General features: G+C 40.3%; 1 protein-coding gene across 3 annotated transcripts; it reads right to left on the reverse strand.

Annotated features, from left to right (window-relative positions):
- Nucleotides 1–833: 833 nt before the first annotated feature.
- Nucleotides 834–24,453, reverse strand: dtnba (dystrobrevin, beta a). 3 transcript variants are annotated; one of them, XM_063901867.1, is made up of 22 exons: nucleotides 24,155–24,453; nucleotides 18,158–18,209; nucleotides 14,262–14,347; nucleotides 13,941–14,021; nucleotides 13,541–13,754; nucleotides 13,356–13,441; nucleotides 13,080–13,234; nucleotides 12,846–12,945; nucleotides 12,072–12,238; nucleotides 11,283–11,407; nucleotides 10,010–10,081; nucleotides 9,384–9,461; nucleotides 8,747–8,831; nucleotides 8,455–8,534; nucleotides 7,723–7,836; nucleotides 5,410–5,506; nucleotides 5,151–5,171; nucleotides 4,738–4,891; nucleotides 4,319–4,408; nucleotides 4,031–4,078; nucleotides 2,909–2,941; nucleotides 834–2,709 (listed from the first exon to the last, which is right to left on the reverse strand). In XM_063901867.1, exons 3-21 carry the CDS (start codon nucleotides 14,344–14,346, stop codon nucleotides 2,934–2,936), a joined length of 1,860 nt encoding a protein of 619 aa, XP_063757937.1. In that variant the 5' UTR covers nucleotide 14,347; nucleotides 18,158–18,209; nucleotides 24,155–24,453; the 3' UTR covers nucleotides 834–2,709; nucleotides 2,909–2,933. The 3 variants fall into 3 exon arrangements, with proteins under 3 accessions (XP_063757937.1, XP_063757938.1, XP_063757939.1); XM_063901868.1 differs by lacking the exon at nucleotides 24,155–24,453 and adding an exon at nucleotides 20,057–20,277; XM_063901869.1 differs by lacking the exon at nucleotides 5,151–5,171 and having other exon boundaries at nucleotides 24,155–24,446.
- Nucleotides 24,454–24,854: the final 401 nt, after the last annotated feature.

A 24,854-nucleotide genomic window follows, 5' to 3' on the forward strand; every position in this document is an offset into this window, starting at 1 on the left:
AAAACAAAGTGCTAAGTTCCCTAATAAACAGGGTCATAACTGCACTGTTGTTGGAGGGGTTATTTATAGCAGTCAATGAGGCCACCAACAACAGACAACCTCAATGAGCTTTATTCAGTATATAGTTTACACCCCCACATGACACACACGCACACACACACACACAGAGACACAGTTGTGACCTCTAAAGAAAGCTCATGGGAAAAGTGGGAACTGGTCATCCATACTAATGAGGACACTAAATCAGGGAAAAGGTAAAACAGTCTTACATAGCGGAGAGAAATTGTGCATTTATTTATAGAAACTGGGTTATGAGGACGAAAAACATTAGCTCAGTTTTGGTTCTTCTCTAAATTGTTGCGGTCAGTTTGGGTATAAATGGTGAGATTTTGCTATACTGGTACAATTAACTAAGTATATTGGTACTACACTCAAGTTCAAATACAACTTGGACTTATATAATTTAACCTAAGATTTTGAATGCAGAACTTGTACACAGGTTACACATCTGCCACAACTTAAATACTATGGTGGTTTCAGAGTTGCTGCAACAGCATTTGGCTTTAGAAAAGTGTTCCAGATGACAGAAGTCAAGGAATTAAAATGGGTCACTTTCCAGGAATACAGGTTTATTTGATCAGTTATTTCAACACTGTTCACGAACATGAGCAAATCCAGAGGGAATACAATGTTGAGGTCATGGAAGAGCTCTAAGAAAGTTGTGGAAAGGTTATTGAAAATATCACATACCTGTGTTTTTGAGTCGCTGCCAAGCCTTTTGTGTCCTGGGGGATAATGACCGATAGCCACAAGGATAACAGAACACAAGAGTCTGACTTTAAATATTTTTTTATTACAGATTAAACACACGCTTCACTCACAGTGTCAGCTCAGGCAGGTTCAGAGCTGAAGGTGTTTACAATTTCATGTCAGGACTCGTCTGTCCTGTCAATCTTGGTGTCACGCTCACACAGAAACAAAAGCTCATTCATGTATTCATCATTCATCATTCATCACGTGCTGTCAGTCAAACAATGTGGAGGGCTGCTGAAGTCTCAAAGAAATAAATTGTCCAACTAAAAACTGATTTAAAAATGTACAACGGTTACATACAGCTTCCTAATCAAAGCTGTGTAATGCTAAAAACATATTTTGTATATTTCACATCAGCCCTGATTCAAGCTCAGTAAGCCACTTTGGGTCATCTTTACCTTGCACAGACATCAGTCTGAAGATACACAGTATGTGGGCTGCTGGTTATAGCTTAGAATCCAAAGAGAACTACAACTCCTACAATCCCCTGCATTTTACATAAAGCCTGAATCAAAGAGTATAGCTAAGTGTGAGGAGTCGTTCTGGACAGGCAGTGTATGGAAAATCAAAAAGGCTCGTGGGATAATGTTTGATGAGAGGCACTTTTAAAAGGTTAGGCTAAACTTGAAAAAATAATATGAATACGTAAAGACTTTAACTAGAAATGTCTCCCAAGAAGCGTTGCAGTGAGGAACATTTTAATAAGAGGTTTTAAAAGTGGGTTCTTTGAGTCAATTTGGGAGTATTCCACGCACTTTTTGTCTCTAATTACAACAATGTCTTCTCTTTCTGGTTTTGGGAACTGTGTCTGTATACGTGTTTGTATATATGGAATAATTGGTCACATAAGCAATTATGTGGATATGAGTTTTGAGTAATTTAATCAAGTCCATTGATTGAAAATAACTCCTCAACAAATCATGCTATCATGTCATTTCTTTTCTTATTTCTGTTGTCATCATGCGACCCTTTATTACAGGGCTGGGCTACACTGACTCTTTAAAATAATATTTATAAAAAAGGGGCATAAACACTTCCAGAGTCCACTTCTCCACCCACTTTGCTACTCTATTGCTACACTGTTGAAGCAAATATTTTTTACCCTTCACACACACACACACACACAGATATCTCCTCTTAGACTGTAGTCCCACTGCAGTACCGAGATACACAGAGAGGCCAGCACAACCTGAGCTGCTGTCATATCAGCACCATGGCACTAATCTGCCAGGTAACGAGAGCGGGACCTTAGCTTTCAGCCTACAGCAGGAAGCATCCCGTTAAAGCTTATCATCTCAGCAGGGCCAGACCATACACATTAACACTCAAACTGAATGACCAAATGTCTAAACTCAAATCAAAGCAATAAATACTAAGCACACAGTGCCGAAACTTAAAACATTACAACTCATTTCTCGTCTTTTTTCCTTTACCTCCTTTCTCTTTACGTCCTGTATCTCCATCCTGAAACGTTCCAGTATTTTTTTATCCTTCACAAATTTCCTTAACACATCTTTCCTTCACTTACTTGACCCTCGAAAATGCAGAGCACACACACACACACAACAAACACACACACACACACACACACACACACACACACACAACACACACACACACAGGCTACAGAACAAATCAGCAGGTTTCAGACTCCTTGTTTAGCTATGCACGATCAAATCAAACAAAAAGTTAAAACCACAGTGACAGGACACACACACACACACAGAATCACAGCTATACATCAGTAGGGACCCAGCGGTCGTTTGGTGTCCAGCATCGTGATTGGTTGATTGGCAGAGGAGCTCTATTCCCCATTGGCTAATGATAAATATATGATGATATATAATAATCCCAGCAGGGTGAGTCTTCTTTGGCCGTGATGAAACATCAGTCTGCCTGAGGAGAGAGGGATTAGCACGTTATATTACATTAAACTTTATTATGGCTGGCCAAAACGACCCTGGCACATCAAACCTCAATATGTTGGAGTTATATTTTGTAGAAGTTAAACAACACCAGAGAACAAATTCACAGCATTTCAAAAGGTGATGACGACAGCTTTCAGAAATTGAATTGATTATACAGAATCACTTACTGTTTTTGCTTGTCCTGCGATCATTTTAACCTGCTGGAGAGAGAAAGACAGTTTGAGCTAAATCAAACGCTACGCGTTTCTGCCAGAAACTGTTAAAAGAACCAGACCATAAAACATGACTGTAGTTGGCAGGTGCTACACAAACTGACTAGCTCCAGACAGAAAACTCAATAGTGAACAGTCCAACAGTGTTTATCTTTAAACATCATGACTTAACTGTGTAGAACAGGGGGCTGAAACCTGAACTCCAGTCCGTCTGGCTTTTCGGGGTCGGCAGGTTAGCACTGCAGGTTAGTTTCTAATAAGTGTTTAGTCTGGACTCGAGAACCAGGAAGTAGTTTCAGCTCCCCGTCTCTGCAGGCGGTCCTCTTGTAAAGAGGAGGGGCTCCATAAAGAACGGCTAATGAGACGGCACGTTAATGAAGCTGGCAGCAGCACGGGCGAGAGCAGGACGGAGAATAAGTGGTGTCTAATAGAGACTGTGCACCAGGGCACGCGCACAGAAACAGGAAGTCATGCAGGGAAAGCTGGACGTACAAAAGCATTTAACTTGTGAGCAAAACATCATGACTGAGCAACTTTTATTGATGCAAATAGAACAAAGATTCAGTTCCAGTATCTCAAAGGACTAAAATACAAGGAGTCATTCAGTACAGTGCAATTTCATTTTGTTAAACGTTAGCTAGCTGATATGTTCTACCTAAAAGCTGTCTCTGCAATCAATGCTTTATTTACTTCTACAATATATCCATTTTAATGTTTCTTCGGTCAGATGTTTGGGGAATCTGCTGCTTCACTCTGCATGAAACAGCAGTTTTCCCACACAGAGGAATATGATATCTTCTAACAGTAATACAAAGTACTTTTTGATCAATGTGTGACTGGAAAGGTTGTTGTCGTGTGAGGAAGAGGACTGAGAAAATGTACCTTACATTAAAAAGACAATATAATGTGGTTTAGATCAGTAAATCACATTCAACTGATTTTTTTTAACCCATGTTAGTCCATTGCAAAGACTCCACATTGAAATGATCATGTAAGTGTAAAGTTTGTAAGCAAGGAGAGTGAGTAAAGAGGGGGAAATCCTTTAATGTGACAATATAAAGGGAGTTAGTAACTTACCTCTGTCCTTCCCATTCAGCAACCTCTCCTCTTCGTCCCGCACATCATCTGCTCGGAAAAGAGAATTAAAAAAAAGACAATAAGATAATAGATAATAATGTGTGAGGCCAAAATGTTCAGTCTTCCACAGATGTATTATAAGATTTTATATAAAAACATTTAAAGTCACTTCTTGAACGTCTTAACCAAACACTGGTGATAAAGGTGTTTGTTTAAAATCTACGAACATGTGCAGAGAGGATCTGCAGGATACTATGGATACTATATATTGGGAATGTAAGTGTGTACCAGAGTGGAGCTCCTTGACCAGAGAGGACACGGTGTTGGTGATGGAGTCAGCTGCGACCAGAAGATCATTCCTCAGGTTCCTTCTCGGGCCTGTGACAAGACAATTTGAGAATAAGAACTGAGAGCTTTCTAAGACTTTTTTACAAACGGTAAAAACATTTGGGACACATTTCAGGTTTCTTACTCATTTTGGAACTGAGCTGAACAGAAGATAGATAACCGTTTAAGATCCAGGCTAAAAACCTGCTAGAAACATCTCTGCATGTTTTAAAGGTGTTCAAAAAACGTTGTATTTTACTCTTAGAGAGCTTTAACTAAACCACAACCCGGTAGGTATGCGTGTTACCTTGTGGGCAAGACCATTAAAACAATTATTACATAATGCTTGTTTTTTACACAACTGTAAATTCCAGACTTACCTTGGGCGAATGCTTCTTGTACGTCCCCGCCCACCCCGGCAAGTGAATCTTGAGGATGGTACATGTGAGCGTGGGGAGACGCAGCAGCTACGGAGCGCACGGTTGACGGGCTCGGTCGAGAAGGAGAGGCGTGAGAAGAACCAGCCGCCTGCGCCTGAGAAATAGATTGAGAAAGAGTTGTTACACTTCTTTCATGCATGTCACACATCTCACTTGTCATTTTTATTGCAGCCGACATCATCCTTACAAAGCAGTTTAAGTTCTGGTTACAGTTGGAAAAAGGTGAACTAATATTAGACCAAAAAATAAGGTCCTAAATGGAAAAATGTAGCTTTGTTTTTACTTCTGCAAGACATTAGGGCTGAATCCCACATTCACACCACGTGAGTCCGACACAAGGGGGATAAACTTACTGCCTGTCGCTGTTCCTCATCCTACAGGGCCACAACAAGGGCAGTCGGAAACAAACAGAGAGGAAAAGGATGGAAAAGAAGAGGTCAGATACAGTCAGAGGTGGAAATGATTAAGGAGTGAAATAGCAGAGGGAAACGTGAGGCTTGTCACTGGACAGAGACAGGGAGGTGTGACGAAGAGGGGAAACTTTGTCCTCTAGTGAGACAAATTCACCATGCTGAAACAAAAGCCAGTGTTGGTGTGCGTGTGTGCTGTCACCTTGAGCAGCTTCATCAGTCCCTCGAGCTGTACCATCAGCTCCCTCCTGCTCTCTTGCAGAGACGACATCCTCTGCTCCAGCTCATCTTTCCTTTGTCTGCAACACACATCAGCCCTCCATTACTGTCAAATAACAGAGAGTCAGGAGGCAACAACAAAAACCCCACAGGAGGCACATGACATGGAAATGATGTGAGGTTACAAAAGGAACACAATTACAGACAGATGAATACACTAAGCACTGTGATTGTAGACTTCCTGGCCACATTTACACATGTCTCACATCTCCAGATTTAATTTTGTACACCATTATTGGCACATAACCAGCATTGATCTGAACAAGCACTAACCCTTGGTGAGGATGCTCATGGTCATAGCAGTAATGGAAATTCACCACTATGTACTTATTGAGAGAACAGAGTGATAAGAAGCTCTATCGTCCCATCCCTGGCAGGCACTAACACACTCTCCTCCAGACTCCTGGAGTTGGTAACATGAGGTGAATGAGTGGATAAAACTGATTTGGTGTATTGCCAAAACTCTTCGTTGGCTCTTAACACTTCTGCAGAGACTTTTCAAATTGCCTGGTTAGCGTAACAAGAGCCTCACGTCAGTCAAAAATGCTTTTCATCCTTGAAAGATTCCCAGGAGAAACAGCTAAAGTGAGGTGAGAGACTTGCCAGAGAAAATGCTAATCGTAGAGCAATCAGACGTAAACGTGGATGTTAGGAGATTGAAGATACACGGCGTCAGAAGTCCTTGATTTTATTCTGGGTGATCATTTCATTTGAGGGTTATGGATGAGATTTTGAGAGAGACCAGAACATCAGAACATCAGGAGCCTCTGAGACGGTCCTTGAAACCAAACGTTGACATATTGAAACACAACCAAGTCTGATGAAACTGGTTCTCAAATGGCAGAAGTATCAAGGACCTTATGCAGCTGAAAGCACTGTGATCTACACCAACAAGGCTTTCAAACTTAACTGAGCTACATTCTCATTATTTACAGTGAGTTGGCAGCAAAAATAAGAAATGGTTTTAAAGAGTCAGCATGAGAGGCGTTTACAGTCTTTTTTTAACAAACAGTATGTGGTCTGGATGACACATTAAAGCGGGAGCATCAGCTCTATTCTTTCCTGCTTGGCTTCTCTTCACATGTTGAGTAAATAAACAAATAAAATAAGAGTCTGAGTCATGTAGGACCTCCAGATTTGAGTCATTATAAGTCAAAAAGTTAAAAATAACTACTTGATCTGTATTATTAAATGCGTTTTACTGCATAATAATGGTGACCGGTCCTGAAAAAATAGGAAAACCAAACCCACAACATTCTTAAAGTAAGAAACAAAACAAGGATACGAATGAGGGATCAAGACTTCTAAGAAACCACTGGCTAGTTTGCTGGCCTGCAATCATACACAGATACTGTGTAGGATGGACATTTGATATTGATAGCATGTGGTTTGGAATACAATGACAAGAAGGAGTGCTATAATTACAAGTGGAATTACTTTAATTTAGACGTTTGATAAATAGTTTCCACTGTTGTGATGTGAACACAGAGGGGCGAGTTGCTCATTTCACGGGAGAAAGTCATCAAACGTTACCTTGAATTATTGCTATTAGCTTATCTGCGTCATTAAGGTTGTTTCAGTTTTTACTACACATGCATATTAAGCCCTACGACAGAATACTCCAGTCTTAACACCAGTACATATTGTGATTTGCAAAATGCCACTATGTGAAAAACATTAAAACTTTGGAATCTGGCACCCCCGAGTGGCAATACAATATATACCCTAAATAAATGCATCCAGCTACTGCCAGCTTGACTTGGATTCATTTGTCTGCAGCAAAAACTTGCAGAATGAGATTATATAGAAAGATGCTACAATCAAATGCAGCGCTATGAGCAGCGGATATAGCTACAAAAAAACCACAGATATCCTTTCATGGAAATTACTGCAACTCTCTGGAGCAACATTGTTATGTCTTTATGTCACGTCCTCCTCCTCTCCCTTGGAGTTTTTGTTTATTACTGAAATAGCATGAGCATGTTGCGATTTTAACATTGGCTTTCACAAAGTGGACCTTCTGTCACCACCATCTGCCATAAAGCATTCTCCCTCTGTGCTGCAAAGCAACGCGGCAGATTTCCCGCCAAATGTGACACTGTGGCACCCAATGTAGAAAAAGAAAGCGAAGATATTGAAGATTGGGCATCATTTCTGTTGGTAGGTCAACAAAGAACACACATAGCTGTTGTATTATGTTGGTGGGGCAGCTCCATGGTGCAGTGTGTGTGTGTACCTGAGCAGACGGAGCTCGGCCAGCAGCGTGGGGTTACTGCTGCCTTTCTCCGGGCTGGCCTGGCACGCTGCGTCATGCTCTACACGGAGACGCTTGATCTCTGCCAAGATCTCTCTGGGAAATGAAAAACATACAACATGCTCAGCTAAGGATGGGGGAGCGTTACATGACTGAGCAGACTGTGAACAGACAAACAAGAACTGCAGGCTTTCACAGATCATATGGAGGAACGTGTGTGTTTTCGAACTAGAGAATTAACTTTAGACCTGACAAGCAATGGCCTTTAAGAAACACAAACAAAATGCACGTGTTTTCATAAATTAGACAAATATTAAAATGTTTTGTCTTTGATTGTTTAGATTAAACACCAAATAAAGTTGAAAAGTAGGAATTTTTCAAGGAGTACTTTCAAGTTCAAGTTCATTTCCTGTCCACTGACAATCAATAAGTGCAGGGGTAATAAATGAAGGAGCTTTTAAAGTTTAGTTTCAAAACGTGTGCCTTAAATGATTCTGTCATCCCTGAAAGAACACTAATTAATTGCATATTTTCAACATTTTTATCCCCAAAATTAAACCAATGTCTTCTAAAATCTGAGGTAAATCTGGGCAGTTTTTCCCCACAGAGTCAAACACACAACTACTAAGAGACAGGCTTATAAGAACATGAGGAGAAACAACAAATGTAATTAATTCAAATGAATAACTCATCTGCTATTCCCACATTTTCTACCTGTTTTTGCACTCCAGCTGAGCAATGAGTTCCCTCTTCTGTTTGTTCACATCAAAGTTAATGCTCCGGTTAGGAATTACCTGAAGGGGGAAAACAAGGTGGAGTTAATGGAGCTCACCGACTGTGGGTTGATCATTCATGCAGTAACATCCAAAATGTGATTTCAGTTTAGAGAGACCACCCACGGCTGTGCGTCAGAGCTCGGTGTACGTGTAACACAGAAGTACCTGACACTGTATTTATTCATATGATTGCATTTAAATCGGTGGGAAAAAAATCGGTGTTGACTCACTGCAGCGCTGTCAGTCTCTGCCAGTCGGGAGGTGTAGCGGGCGATCAGTTTGTGCTCCTCATCTCCTCTGCTGGGACTGTCCACACTGCTCACACACACACACACACACAGTAAATAACATAAACCAATGAAAATTTGAAACCTTTGTTCTTAACTCTTCCCAAATAAATGTCTCCTGTAAACACTTATAAGTGACAACTGGAAGCCCATACTTTATATTGTGCACACGGCCCATTATTTAAACAACTGCCATGAACACAGCGTGCAGGAATAGGAAATGTTGCCACTATTTATTTGACCTTTATTCTATTTTAATAAATTCAGCTTAATTTGTAACAGCATTTACAACAACTCCACTTCAAAAGACAGACCCATGATTTATCTCTACAGACATTTAATAAGTACATAGCATGTACAGTAGGGAACATACTGCGGAACAAAGAAGCTTTAGTCTAACGCTTCACTTTTAACATCAATTATTGTCCCAATGGCGAGACAGTTTAACACAAACTGCCAACAAACAGCTTAAGATGATTAACACATACATTTATTTTGACTATGCTCTTTACTATAATGATTATAAACCACACTAGACACACTTTGTCTAATTTAAGGTCTAACTGCTCTGCACTCTCACCTAGGGCTGCTCTGCAGGCGATTCACGTACGCAGCGATCAGAGCGTGTTCCTCGTTCATACGCTGAGCCGCTGCCAAACTGGAGACAAACACACAGGAATAAAACGTGTTTATGCTGTGAATTTAATCTACTACCGAACTCGTTATATTGTAAAATATTTAACATAAACTTAATATCACAAATATCTTGAAATATATCATGCATTTTTACTTGTTTTCTTTATGCATTTTGTACGTATCAGCACTCTATTGCTGTCATTCTGCTCACAGCATACGGTAAAAAAAAAGGCTTACTGTAATTTGTATTTGTCAATATACATTTTTCAGACTTTGGCTCGATAGAATCCTTAAATTATTTACATCTTGGTGTTTTCATTACTCTAACAGCTGGATGGATAGAAGTTTTTAAATGTCTAACTTGAAATAGGAATTACTAAATTAAAACAAATAATCAAATTCCCAAAAGGAAATTGACAACTGATAAAGTTTGTGCAAAGATAACAAGTGATTTACCAGGAACAACGGAATGAAGCAAGCCATTAGAACCGTATTTAAGTTGACTGAAGCAAGACAGAACAAAATATGACAAACGGGTAACGGGAGTTTTTTTACTCTTCGTGTTTTTACCTCTTGGAGGACTCGGGCACTTGTGAGGACAGCAACATGGCTTCACTGGTGTTCCCAATGGGGCGACAGGGGCTGCAGAGACACAAACACACATATATACAATGAATCAGACCCATATGATCAACAGTGTAAACACAAAGAAGTAAAAACAATGTCAACTCCTTAAAAAGTCCTGCCTGACAGAAAACACACATTCTTACACTCACACACTCTCTCACATGATTTTGAGTGCAATCATGCAATAGCGAATTGTTCTAGTCTGAGCAAACACAGACAGGGCAAAGATCACCAGAGGGAGAGAGAGAGAGAAAGAGAGAATGCATACCAAGGGAATCAAAAAAATACAGAATTTCAGGAAAAATAAGAAGTTTGAGAGAGGAATAAACCTGAGGCAGCATCATTAATGCAGACATACTCACAACTGTGACACTTGCACGCCTCTCTGTGTGCTGGCCTGATTATGTGCTCAGTGCTGGGAGGTCTGTGATGATGACCCGGTCTGCTGATGTTTGGAAATCAAACCACCACTAAGGGGCGGAGCAACCAAAGTGAAACGCTCTAGAGGCGGGATTTTTCCGGTCCTGAGTTTTTGCGTACAAGTAACTGTACTAGTGATAGCCAATCGACTAAGACCTGGTTGTAAATGTCTGAAAATAAATCAGTTTTATTGTAGATAATACTTTAAAGCAAAGGCAACATGTTCAAAAATAGGTTTGTTGCTGATCATGACAAGAACATTGTAACAAAAAATGTTGTTGTCAACAACATTGCCAAGCCTTACTTCTGTAACCTTGACTCGAAATACCATGTGACATTGTTTCCATACATACTGCTGAGATAACATTTCTATTTATACTGCCACCACATGTGAGGCGATGTTACTCATCAGTGCCCACTGGGGTTATCAGTGGCACAGGGTAAATGCACACCAAATACTATTTACTTCTAAAATCATAAAATTAAAAGCAGGAAACAGGAAGATATTGAACTGAGGTGAAAGACTCATCCTATATTATAAATAGATTGGAATGTTTATCCACTGAGAAGCAGCATATGTAACACAGGCTGGGAAGTAAGAGGAATATGTAGCAGTAGCTGACGTTAGGCCTGGTTGTACCCTGCCAATAAAAACCTGTTGCTGCTTTTTAAATCAAACTTGTCATTTTTAAAGACAGAAAACTTGTTCCTTCTTCATTCAAACGCTACATAGGCTTGCTTTGAATGGATAACTCCTTTTGTCAACACATTAGTGTGTGAGTTTGTGAGTTCTTACACAATGTTGGAGAGGTTGAGGGTCCGCTCAGGTTCTTCTGGGTACATAGGATGGGGGGGCTCTCTGGACGACACACAGCCCAGAGTCCTGCTCAGGGCTCGACCAAACTTTGTCGCTGAAGATTTCTACAAACACAAACAAACAACTCTAAGGTCAACATTTATAAGCTGTGTATTTTGAATGACACTGATGAAAAGGGCTTTACAGTACTGAAGTGAAGCAGAAAAACTGAGTATTAATGAAACTGAATCGTGTTGTAAATGATATGTAAAGTCTGCTGAGGATTATTAGGATGGGTTTCCTGGGATAAGAAGATTCTGTTGGACGGGCAGGAGCTGCACTAGTGTAGAGATTTATCCCTGAAACATTAATGAGACAAATTGTGCCAGGTCTTGGTAATGAATTATTTAACAGCTATGTTTCCATCTATTATTACATAATTCTTCATTGACATGTTTTCGCCCTACAGCTTTTTGGAGAGATATTTGTATAACGTAATGGATTGTTACATTTTCATTCAGAATTTTTAAAACAAGTACAGGAATAATTTACACACACTTGTGTTGGAAGAACACCTGTCCTGATTTATCAATGGGCATTTACAAGTTCTATACACATTGATCTGTTTTTATAGTCATGCTCTTACTTTCCGAAATTCATAATGGTCCTCACAAAGATGGAGCCCACACACACACACACACACACACACACACACACACACACAACACACACACACACACGCACACACGCCCCCTGGTGTGCAGAATGAGTAACCACACAGTGACTCACCCAGGACGAGTGCTCCTTCATCTGATGCTGGTTGCTATGAGAGCCGCTGGCGTTGCCGCGCCAAAAGCAGTTCTGGCAGAGCTGGTAACCTCGGCAACGGAGGCAGCGATAGCGGAACCCCGTCATGGCGTTGCCACGACAATAGGAGCATGACACAGGATGATAGACTGAGAGAAAGAGAAGAGGAACAATTGGTCAGCGATAGTTTTAGAGAAGCGAGTTTCAGAAGTGAGCTTGTATTCATTTTTTAAATTATACTTTTATATAACAAACATATTTTATTATAAAGACATTTAGAAGAACAGGAAAATAGATAAGAAAATGTGTCAGTTTACAGGTGTGCAGCAAAGTGCAAGTAGTAGTAGGGGATGTAAAAGTTCATAGTATAAAAAAAGAATATCTTAAGAGGGGACATATATACATAACATATATACATTCATAAAATAATACATGACACATATCAGAAGGCCAAAAATAGGTCAACCTAAATGGACTTGGAAACTGAAAGCAAACTTTGTTTAAAAATGTAGACCATACAAACATGTTTTGGTGCAATTTGCTGCAATTCAAGTCAATTTCAGGCAATAAAATTGGCCATCTGATTGAAGTTTGTGTGTATGTCTGTGGTGCGTGTAATCCTGCACATAAGTGCTTCCGTGTGTGTGTGTGTGTGTGTGTGTGTGTGTGTGTGTGTGTGTGTGTGTGTGTGTGTGTGTGTGTGTGTGTGTGTGTGTGTGTGTGTGTGTGTGTGTGTGTGTGTGTGTGTGTGTGTACCATGCTCCACGTTGGCCATGCGGTGCAAGAGAGGCAGCCAGACAAGACACGGAGGAGGGTCATTCACGATGTCCAGGAACATGTTGAGCATCACCCTCTTCTACAGAAACAACATTCACAAAGAGACCAACAAATTCAGGAAACAGAAAATGAGTCACGATAAAGAAAAAGAAAGTTTACTGTATCTGTGAAATAATTCCACATAATAGAGGTGGATGAGATGGCTGAGCAAACCTGTTGCGGGAAGCATGAGCGTGCCAAGGTGTGTGTGTAGCCAAAGGACGGTCCTTCATGTGCAGCGGTGGGCAGCTTGAGAGCCTCCCTCAGAAAAGCATCAAACTTGGACAAGACCAACACACCATTGGAGTCGGATACCTGAGAAAACACATCTACAAGCACAACAAAAAAATACATTATATATTTATGAAATAACGTTTTTTCTCGTAAATGTAAAATGATAGATCTGTATCCGATTACATGTCAGTCCTAATGGTATGAACAGGTACTCACAGCGGAGTTTGTCTACAAGTTTCCCTCCACACAGTATGGCCAGCATCGCCTTCACAGAGAGCACCGTCAGACGGCTGTCAGGCTCACTGAAACAAACACAAATACAAGTATCAGTATATCATATGTGGCATTTGCTTTTGGATCACGTTTTCTTCTTCAACAGCCACACATTTCCGTGTATTTACCTGTCAATGGCAGCCAGTAGGAATTCAACTAACAGGATGGCGCTCTCTCGCTGGTTGATGGTGTGTGTGGTGGGCAGGCGCTTGCTCAGCTGGTTGAACAGCGAGAACACCAAGTTCTCCAGTCTGGTCACCGAGATGCCAGCGTTCAGCTCTACAGCGTTCAGTCCGGCGTCCCGCACCGCCTCTATCACATTGTAAATGTCGATCAGATGCACTGGAATGAGACAGAAACAGTTGGTAAAATATTCACACGTAGTGATTTAGGCATATTTCAACATTAACACTACACAGTTGTTGTGATAGTATGTTTTTCATTTATTCTACAAAAACAACCTCCAACATAATGTTCTTCTCTAATAAACTAGTGTTCCCAGGCAGAAGGAGAGCAGGCATGACTTACAGTTGCATCTCTTCTGAATGAACCTGATCTTACAGGCTGTTCGATATGTAGAGAGAACGATGGCATCCAGGTTCTGCTCCCCTGTGACAAAAAGTAAAGACATTTACGAACTCTGCTGGGTGCTTACGTATGTATATATAACAGGGAGAAATGGGGGGGCTCATGACAATGGCAGCATCAACATCAATCTTCAGCACGCTGGGTATGGAGTTTGGAGAAATATTGCAACCAGAACAATAAAGGAAATCAATGAAAGAATAAAATCCTGGGTGCCTTGCACAGGATATGTAAAGCTTTTATTGGGGGTCAAGGGTTACTCACCAAGCTCTACGAGGATATGTCTCCCCTCTGTTTCTGCTGGAGTCCCCCTCCCTCTGTCTCTCTGCCCCCCCTCCTCCATCACCATCCTGCACAAAACACAAACGGCAGGAAAAACTCAGCCTGATCATCCATACCTACGTATTCAGAAATATCATGAAAACACAAAGTATTTGAGGTTTTCTACAAATCTAGAATACATCTGCAGTCTCTGTCTTGTTTTTCTATATGTATTGTAATTGTATGAGCATTGTTTGACATTTCTGTTCTGTTCTTTCATGGACATATTCCCTAACATGTTTCTGATGGATCTGATTGGTCCACATTTGTATTTAAAGGTGACTATAAATTCAGCTAAACATTGGATAGAAGCCTCAAGTGAGTAAATAGGTTGAGCGTACACTAACAGACCAGGCACTGTGTAACTGTGACTTTTATTTTTACACACAGGACTACTGTATGCATACCGACACACCCACCCGCACACACTAACTCAAAGTCAAATTCAGGGCCACCAGAGGATGATCCGAGTGCTTGGTAAATAAACACATTAATGAGAGCAGCTGAGGAAATCTGATCCGCGGGCTGGCATTTACACAACTTAACAAGGGCACAGAGATAAAAAGAGGACAGGCGGACTGTGACAGAGATAAAAAGAGGGAATTAAGTAATTAAGGAATAAAAAAGAGAAACAATAAAATGCCTTTAGCTTTTGATGTGTTTTTAATATTTGTCTTATGCATGAAGGAAAAATTACGAACAGAGAAATCAGAGAAAGATAGATAGAAAAAAAGTTAAAGAAGGAAGGAAGGAAGGAAGGAAGGAAGGAAGGAAGGCTGTCAACCACTGTTGTCAGGTAACACTGCAGGATATCAGTCGCCATGGTAACAGTTACACTACACCACAAAAGTGACCCACACACACACACACACAAATATTTGCATTCCTTGTATAAATGTGGTGACAAGCCAACCCCCAACTCACACACACACACACACACATGCATTCCCTAAGAAATTGGCACTTGCACACAATACACACACACACACACACACACACACATTCCAGAGGGGATTTGAAAGCTTCCCAGGAGACTTCATGCTTCATCCAGACAAAAGAAGGATTCCTCCTTTCAGTTACTCTCTCACACACCCACTCCCTCAGAGGCACACACACTCTCTCTTACATTCACACACATCTTTATACAGCTGTTCAGTCTAAAAGCTGCTAATGCGACCAGTCAGTCAGTCAGTCAGTCAGTCAGTCAGTCAGTCAGTCAGTCAGTCAGTCAGTCAGTCAGCAGTCAGTCAGTCAGTCAGTCAGTCAGTCAGTCAGTCAGTCAGTCAGGTGTAACTTTCTTTATTATGATTAAAATGTTCTCTGGACAACTCACAGCAACGGTCATGCCACTCCTTCAAGGTGTCCTTGAGTGAGACACCAGAAACACTCAACCTTTGTCAGAGGACTCGTGTTACCAGACCAGGACTACTAAATGTCTCAGACATATTTGATAGAAAACTGGAGATATATTTACATGTGCATCTCTGATTGGGGACTTGTTTTCTGAGATTGCAACTACAAAAAGGGAGGTATCAGGCTTTATTGCTGTTGATTATTTTCTCATCAATTTTCATATTTTATTTCAACCAAAACCACCAGTCCAAATCTAAATATATTTGATAGCAGATCCAAACCTTTAGAAAGCTGTAACCGCTATTTGTTTGGTGTTTTTGGCTTGATTCTTTGAAATAACTTTGATAGTGCCCAATTCATTTCATGAAACATCTTTGATTACACTAACTAACGTTACAGAACAATAAGTCAGATAGATTGCAGTTCTGGATCCGCACAGGAAATAGATTGGGTCTTAGATTGGCATCATAATTAGAAATGCAACAGGGGGAAAACAATTTTCCTCAGTATAAATAAAGTTGCAAACTGGGACACGCTGACTCATAGCAGGAGAATTAAAGACCTGCCAACCATGAGCCTGCCCACTTGCAGATCTTAAGAACCGAGTGTTAAATCCTGAGTATGTGTCCTCTTGCCAACACTGACCTCAATTACAGAGAAGTCCTTAAACAAGGCAGATAAATCAGAAGTGTTATAGCAATAGTTTGACCCTTTGGGAAATACGCTGTCGGATGGAGATTTAGATTAAAGAAAGCTAATTTGTTTTCCCAAACGGTGACCTAGTCCTTTAAAGAAACCTAACAGGTGGGTGCATGCGGGTCAAAATAAATGTGATGATGCAAAAGTTTTATAGAGGCTCATTATAACTTTATAGAAGTGCTTTTGATGTTACATAAGCCACAAGAAGAGTCGCCCCTCAGAACCCCAGTTACCACCCTGGACTCCCATGGTGAGTAATTGTTATTTCCAGCCCGGCCTCAGTGATAACTACACCCTGTCTGTCTGTCTATGTCTGTCTGTTGGTGTAAAGTTGACATGGAGGAACATTTGGTCCGTGAGGTTTGCTTCCTATTTTAACCCTGCAAGCTTTAAAGTATCTTAGATATTATTATCCTTCCCGCAATTACCCCCGACTGTGTCAGAGGACCAGGAACAGCCTGGCTGCCGTTTTCCCAATCACTGGGTCAAAGTTAAAAAGGTTGGTCATAGGAAATACATCCGAATATTGGATAAAAGTGATGTCCAACTCAAACAGACTACCCAGGTCCCTGTAATAAATGGTGTGCCTGTAGCAACATTACCAAAGTTAACCAAAAAATAGGTCAATTACAGTTGAGTGATATTGGATGTAAACACATAATTATCCTGAAACACGACAATTGTCAGAATGTTTAGGCTTTTAAAACATAAAGTCATTGCATTATTTGAGACGGTAGAAGAGGAATTTCTTTGGAATATATTTGAGTTGTTAATGACATAGAGAGCATAGACTGGTGGTAAGTCAAATACATTTGTTCTGTGACCAAAATGTTGCATCGAACTTTCATTGACTAAAAACACACCAAGAGGGTTAAAGCTGTAAGACAATGACACCAGGGGAGAGACCTGTCAATCAAAGGGAATCCCGCCCTAGGGCACACCCAGCTTTATTGTCTATTTAACTCTAAATGGGACTCTAATTTACAAAGTAAACACCATAATGTATTGGAGAAGACTTGGACCTAGCAATTAAGACCATAAACTCATTAGGATAATGTTTACTGAGGTTATAAATCAAGCAAAGAAGACGGGTCATTTTCTCTAAGACTTCTATACATCAGGAGCAGTGGAAATTCTACATAGGCTTCCATTTTCAGACCATGAAGTAGCTGCCTGATAAAGAGCATTGTCGACAAATCAAACAACTGTATTATGAATCATAAGCAGTGAAAATGTATAGCTGTTACCACTTACCGGTGTATAGGAAAGCCTCAATGCACTTAATGGAAAATGACTGCGAGAGACGTCTGACAGGGTACGTAAGCTGTGCTGTGCTGTGCCTCAGCATTACAAAGTGAAGTACAGATGGTGAGAGGAAGCAAAAGAAGTGAACGGAAGTAGAGAAGCGTCTACCGCATGCGTGCGGCCTTTCTGTGTTTGTGTGGGTGGAAATGCACGCTTCTCTGTTGCACCATGGTGTTTTGTTATGGCTGACGTTTGCTGAGCTTTACACAAACAAACAGCACACACTGTCCAGAACACACACAGAGGACACACTTCCAGTCATCCAATAATTCTGGCTTTAGAAGACATATATTACATGTTCAGTGTATGTGTGTGTGTGTGTGTGTGTGTGTGTGTGTGTGTGTGTGTGTGTGTGTGTGTGTGTGTGTGTGTGTGTGTGTGTGTGTGTGTGTGTGTGTCTGTGTGTGTGTGTGTGTGTGTGTGTGTGTGTGTGTGTGTGTGTGTGTGTGTGTGTGTGTGTGTGTGTCTGTGTGTGTTCATACCTTTCTGTGTCAGGGGGTCGCACAGGACAGAGGAGCTTCAATAATGGAGAGTCTGGAGAAGAGAAGAGAGAGAGAGAGGAGAGAAAAGCAATTTGAAAAGTCTTTTCAGTCTGTAGACAATAATGTCAAAAGCTCTTTGTGGAGAGCAAGAGACACACACATACCACAACCAGTGGGGTACACACTTTCCTACATCTCTATACATTCTGTAGACCTATAAGCATCACATTTTGTATTATATTATACATAAATCCTAGTTATTTGTCATCACAGCTGATATGAAAAGGCATCGTCCCGAAAAACAGCTAACATCCTTTAATAGAGCATTTGTTAGGCTACTTGTTACATTCATTGTTTTTTTGTATTTATGGCTGATGCATAGCAGGTTTTTCTTAATGAAATACTTCAATCGTCACAAATATGAATATCTTTCTTAAAACCCTCACCGTCAAAAACTTAAATACAGTCACGCTTGTCAATTGAAGTTACTCCTTAATACAGGAATTCGGGGTTAATTCAGGTTATTCTATGTATTAAGGTCCATCAAAACCATGTTCTTCATCTTCTTGACATATGCCCAGAATATTATTGTGAAGCTGGAAACAAGATATGAGCATTTTGAAATAATCATTCTGTGCTTTGATGAAAGGTATTAGGAAAGACAGCAAATGCTGAAGTGCTGCCAGGTGGCAACAAAACGCTCCCAAAACAAAATATGATAATTATAAGGGAACTGACATGGCTGTGTTTAACAAGCTCTCACAGCAGCAAAGTCAACAACAAAGACCAAAAAAATGTGTCAGTCCATCTCAAGCCTTGTGGATACAATGAACAAAAGAATAAACTGGATATTTCAGCACGTGCATTCGCCTGCAGACAGCTTTAACAGATAGGTGAGAATGCAAAGAAAACTTTACCTAAATATAGTTATGTAAACTACATCGAGCCTTAATATCAGTCAATCAAATAGCAAGAGGAAGTAACATCTTGTCAGCGGGTGTCAAGCGACACAGATAAGAGGACTGATACATATTAGAGGTGACAGTTCAAATGCCGCAACAACCAAAAAGCTGCGAGACAATGCTAGACTAAACGCCGATAGCTTTAATATAATGTGATTGCTATCACCAGACATGTTGAAGTATCAGTGACCAGATTTAAATGTTCCTGTTTGCATCTGGTTACCCTCAAATGCCACACTTGATAGAATCAAGCACTGAAACACTTCTTCTTTATTTAGAGTTTGGAATTCATACCTGATGTGCTGGGCAGTTAATTACAGTAATCAGTTCATTATGAAAATCTTTTTCAACTAACAGAACAAACATCATGTAAGTCTCTGATATATCACAGCCTTCTGTGCCACTTTTGACATCACAATGAGTTAGGGAAATAGTGTATTAATACAAATTAGGATTACACAAAAACTACACAGCTCAATCAATCCTTAAATTAGAATAATATTCATTATTCGCAAACATTTTTCTGAAGATTAACCTATAGCCTTCTCAAGTAATCAAGCATGACAGAATGTCACAAATAGTATGACATTTAACGAAGTCAACATTCACTTATTCACTCTCTTCTCACTACACAGTGTTTGTGTGATCGTGTGTGTAGGAGGATCGCACATCAGTGCAGTCGGACCACCCAACCAGTGCACCTGTGCATCTACCACACGTACACACACGTGCCCACACACACTGTCACACACTGTCACAGTATCTCATCTGAGCAGTGGTTACACTTGTGTATGCAGCCCGACACCTTAAGAAAGCAAATGGTCCTGAAGACAAACAAAAACTCTCTCTTACACACCGACACACACCTGTTCTTAAGAATCAGAGGCTCTCGGCCAGTCTTTAAAATCACTCTGTAATTCACCCACTCTCAACTCACCGCTGTGTTCTGGGGGTGAATCCACAAGCTAAAGTGTTGAAGGACAGAAGAAGCAACACAGCGAGGACACAGATACAGAGACGGCCGTCAAACGGGCGAGGTGGTACCAAAGAGGGGTAAGAGGGTGTTTACCACCCTCAGTCTGCGCACCACACACACCATGCATGCCACATGATCACATGACCACATTACCACTTGCAGCTGCTCGCTACTCTCACTATCAGCTTTGACATGAGCTGACCAGTGTGTGTGAGTGGGTTGTACATGAGATATACAGTATGAAGCAACTTTAGACACTGACGTCACAAAAATTCCTATGGGCTCCATCTTTCCTATAAACACCTCTTTACTGTAAGACACAGAGTCGATGAAATGCATTGGCAGGACCCAAAAAATCCCTCTGAACTTCCAGGAATTTTGAAGAGTTGCAGCTGTCACCAGTGGTTTGCCTCGGTCTCAGATGTCCTGACCCATTTTTAAGATATAATGGAGAACACATTTGAAGCCTTAGTGTCCTGAATTGATTCCATTCCATTGATTCAGGTTCTTGAATATTTAGTAGTTGCTCTGGTACTCTGGGTATCAATGGAGACCTTATATTTCCAACTAACTATTATTTCTTCTTCTATGAATTCTTAACTTCTCATTTAGCCTCTTACGCAGAGCAACCTTTTCAAATGCATTGATTACAAGCAGGTTGAAAGGAAAGCAGAAGCCTCTCACTGCTTCTCCAATCTCTTCCCCCTGACCTTTGACCCAGGTGCTGCCAAAGAGAGAGCCCGACTGACCCGGCATGATCCCCGGGTTGTCACCAGGCAGGTAAAAACAGAAGCAAAACATCTCCGGTTACATGTTAAAGATGGACATCAAGCATGCCAAGGGTGTTGGGAGAACTAGAAGTCTAAAGTTCTAGCATGTTCTGAGGTGGAGACGAGGTGGAGCCTGTTGAAAGAGGCTTTACAGGTCCAAGATCTGTTGCTATTCCACACAAAAAATGAACTCTGTTGTATTGAAAACAAAACACTTAGCCTAACCCATCACTAAGGATCTTCAACAAGAACAGAAAAGATTTTTATTGATTATGATTTTCCCAAAATGTAAAAATGCGCTTTCCTATAAGAAGGTTGTTTTTAAAGCTCGTCTCATTTTTACTGAAGGAAAATAAGTAAGCGTTGACACAACAGGCATCTGGGCCAAGTCTCTGACAGGTATTTGGCAAAAAAATGTTCAAAAGAAATGTTGCTCAATTTTGTCACAGTGCAATGCAATGTCATACAATCAGATGTTGCATTGGCCAAGCAAATGCTTTCAATCACACGTTATAGGAAAATGACTAGTATTTGTTGCAAAAAAGCTAAAAAAAACAATTGCTGAAATGATAACTTATCGAAGTTGCAAAATCAGCTCTTGTACTAGTATCAATTATCCATTGGATTTGGCATCTGAAATGCCCTCAAACTTGACAAACTATTACTGGATTGGGCCTTCCTGGATTGGACTTGATCCTCTTAATTCACCAGTACCTGAAGCAACCGCCCCACCAACACAAACCCCTGCATTGTTCAAAAGAAACACAGTGCTGTTTTGCGCAAAGTGCTCACTCTGAACATAGCCTGTGTGTCCTTTTATCATGTTGCTCTCACGGCCATTTATATTTACACAAACCCTAGACCTTGGGCTGGATAAAGCTGACTTAAATCTAGCTGAAACCTGAACATATCTGGCTTTTGGGTGGGGTGGGTGGTATTATGCCCAGAAAAATGCAAGGTGAGCATGCCAATTGCAAAGAAAGTAAGCATTAAATAAAGAGAGAAAGTTTAATGCATGCAAGTAAGAGAAGGAGAAATGAAGATGTGCTAAGAAGCCGGAAGGAAGTAAAGAGTGAGAAACCGAGATGGTGAAATATAAGGAGAAGAAGATGGAAGTGAAAGTTATTTACTGACAAAAGCAGAGTGCATATCCATAGGAATGCATCTGTCAACATTGAACTTGCAGCCTGACAAACCTGAAATACTTTACTACATATATAACCAGCTTAGTAGTTCATATGAAAGACTTTAGGGACCAAATACAAAAGGAATCCCCAGATTGAACTCCACTCTTCCACAAAAGACCCACTCAATCAGGTTCTCAGCCACAGGCCTAAATATGTACCTTTAATTCTTTTTAATGCCATTTTGCAAGCAATCAGAGAGAGCTCTGATGTCCATCCAACTGCTCTTATATTCAAAATGAGCAATAATTAGATTTCACTGTAATTTAACTTGTTAGAAATTATATAAACCAGAGGCTAGATATAAATGACTGTTCAGCTAATCATAGGTTTCACCCCCTTAGCTATTATCTTCCCACCCACAGTGGAGACAGTAACACAGTGCAGCGCTACTGTAAATCAGCTAAACAACTCAAATCTTTCCATATGGAGACAGTGACATGAATAAAGTAACCACAAAGGGTTTTCTGCAGGTACATTTAGATGAAATACTAAGCTAGTGAAAACTTGTTTAGGGGAAATATGATACATTTGTTTTAATACCTGGTTATAACTTGCAGGGTGGAAAGAAAATGTGGACTGTTTATTCTTGTTTGGCTCTCTGATTATGATCTGCTTAAGATGTGAAAAAATAGTCCCCTGCTTAATTAAAGAGCACAATAAGCATCAGGGAACAAGTGGAGACCCTCAGGGGGCAGTTTGGATAGCAGTCAATCTGTTATGCCCCCCCCTTCTATGATTGGTTTCCTCCACTGGGAGCAAAAGTTTGGAAAGGTCTGCAAGCTGACTGGACAAAACCTTTTTTATTTTGGTTTGTGTTTTTACCTTAGTATACCATTCTGTCTATTATTGCAAAGGTAGTTAACAAAATGGACCATTATTTGACAGTTTGATCCATAGCTGTTAGTCTGATAGAGACATAAATAAAGAGCTGATTGGTTGTGTGGCTGTGTACTTTGTTCAAATATCAATTGCTGAAAAAGAAAACAAATATATGTTGGTTAAACTCTGGCGTTCACATAGTCATTGGTGGAGAAAACAAAAGCAATAGTAAAGAGATTTAAATGACTAGATGTAGAAGCCATACGGATCATCTGTGTATCAGTGTATAGAAACTGCAGTACAGAAATGCAAAATATGTTGCATTTAGTAGTTATTTTACCACATGTCTTCACACTGTTTAAATAGATGCACTTTATATACTCTAAACACATTTTAGTGTGAATGGGTGGAGCTGTCTTGAGCCCTAGCAGGATATGCTAAGGCGGTCTCCAATAACACCCTTTGGCAGGTTGTGGTGTGATAAATCATTTCACCTGATCCCCCAGGTCAGATGCAATGATTTATTAGACTGCTAATCATTTATTTAAGCATATAAAGTTTGATTTATTTAAACATTTAAATTCACCCTAACTGGCCAGATAAACTCATGTATCAGCCCTTCCTTTATAGCACATTCCCTTGAGTTAGTTTCATCTGTTATAGCATCTGTTTCCATTCAGTTTGTTGAATTGTAATTGTACATACGCAGTTAAACCACACTTAACATGCAGTGTGCCAAATTTCACAAAGGACTACTTCAAAATAAATGAATTTGTTTAAGAAAGCCTTGAATGTTTGGCAATAGACCAGGTAACGTAACATTATTATTTTTTAAACTGATGGAATTTTTGAATGGAATAACGTTGCTCCCAAAGTTATGGGTCAAACACCAATAGAAGTTTTGATTTGAAAAGTGGGCTTGACTTGGGTCTACTACAAAACGCAAGACAGGAAGGGCAACCCATTTAGAGACACATATTCAAATATTATATTCCAACGTCCTTTTGTGGACACATTGAGTGGCCATAGATCTCAAAAACACTGAGTCAAACCTCATTCTAGTCCTGCTAACGTTACTAGTGGTAAGCTATGTGACATCTGAGCGGCCATGTTGCAGAAAAGTTTAACTCTCTGTTCACCTTGTTGCCCCGAATGAATGTGTTCCTCTAACCCACCACAATAATATGTACATTTTAAATCAGCTTTACGTTAACTACAACATAAAACAACTTTTGTGGCTGTGTTTAATCTCTTAACGGGCTGTAAAACAGGGGGTTACTCACCGGGACTATTTTTGGCAGGTATTCGTGTCCAAATATCAACACTGAAACGTGTGGTTCTAACTTAAACGCAGTTTCTTCTCAGTTGAAACAAGTATCCGCTTCCTCTTCTAGCCGTGTTGAAATCATATCCCGTTATTTATTTCCGTAAAGAGCCATGTTTGACACCCTCCGCTGCTTCTGCTGCTGTACCGGTGGCTACTGCCGTGATGAAGTGTACTATTTTTGAAAGAAAAGTCACTCCTCTCTTCGGTCAGTCCTGCCCCCTCCCCACCCGGGTGACAGTGAGTGGTGTGTGCCGCTGACACTCAACCGGCTAATTTCAGATTTTCATGAAATAACACACTTTTAATCAGGTTTCACTGCCTCTCAGTTCTTTTTCGTGGCAAAAAGATGGCGTATAAATCGGTCACATTATCCGTTGCTTTAACCGTTACAATTTACAACGGTTGACGTTTTATCTTGGACGTCCTTCCAACCGTTACTTTTTTGCTATGCTAATTAAACACTTGCTAGCATGCTAACTGGAAGTATGAGCTATTAGAGCTAATCAAGTACAATTGGAGATATGTTTCATTAAGTACAGTTTTGGAAAGTAACTAAGAAGGCTAAATACACTCAAATATTGTAGCCTGAAGTTTTGACATATATTCACACTTAAAATAGTAGTGAACAGTATATCTGAAAGTTACATTTAGTATGG

The sequence above is a fragment of the Eleginops maclovinus genome, chromosome 15 (assembly GCF_036324505.1).
Source record: "Eleginops maclovinus isolate JMC-PN-2008 ecotype Puerto Natales chromosome 15, JC_Emac_rtc_rv5, whole genome shotgun sequence".
Taxonomy (NCBI): domain Eukaryota; kingdom Metazoa; phylum Chordata; class Actinopteri; order Perciformes; family Eleginopidae; genus Eleginops; species Eleginops maclovinus.

Coding starts and splice junctions, on each gene's coding strand:
- dtnba (XM_063901867.1), bottom strand. CDS start 14,346: ATGGTGATGGAGGAGGGGGGGCAGAGAGACAGAGGGAGGGGGACTCCA. Junction 13,235..13,355: donor ACTTGTAGACAAACTCCGCT/GTGAGTACCTGT, acceptor TTGTGCTTGTAG/ATGTGTTTTCTCAGGTATCC. Junction 4,892..5,150: donor ATGAGGAACAGCGACAGGCA/GTAAGTTTATCC, acceptor TCTATTTCTCAG/GCGCAGGCGGCTGGTTCTTC.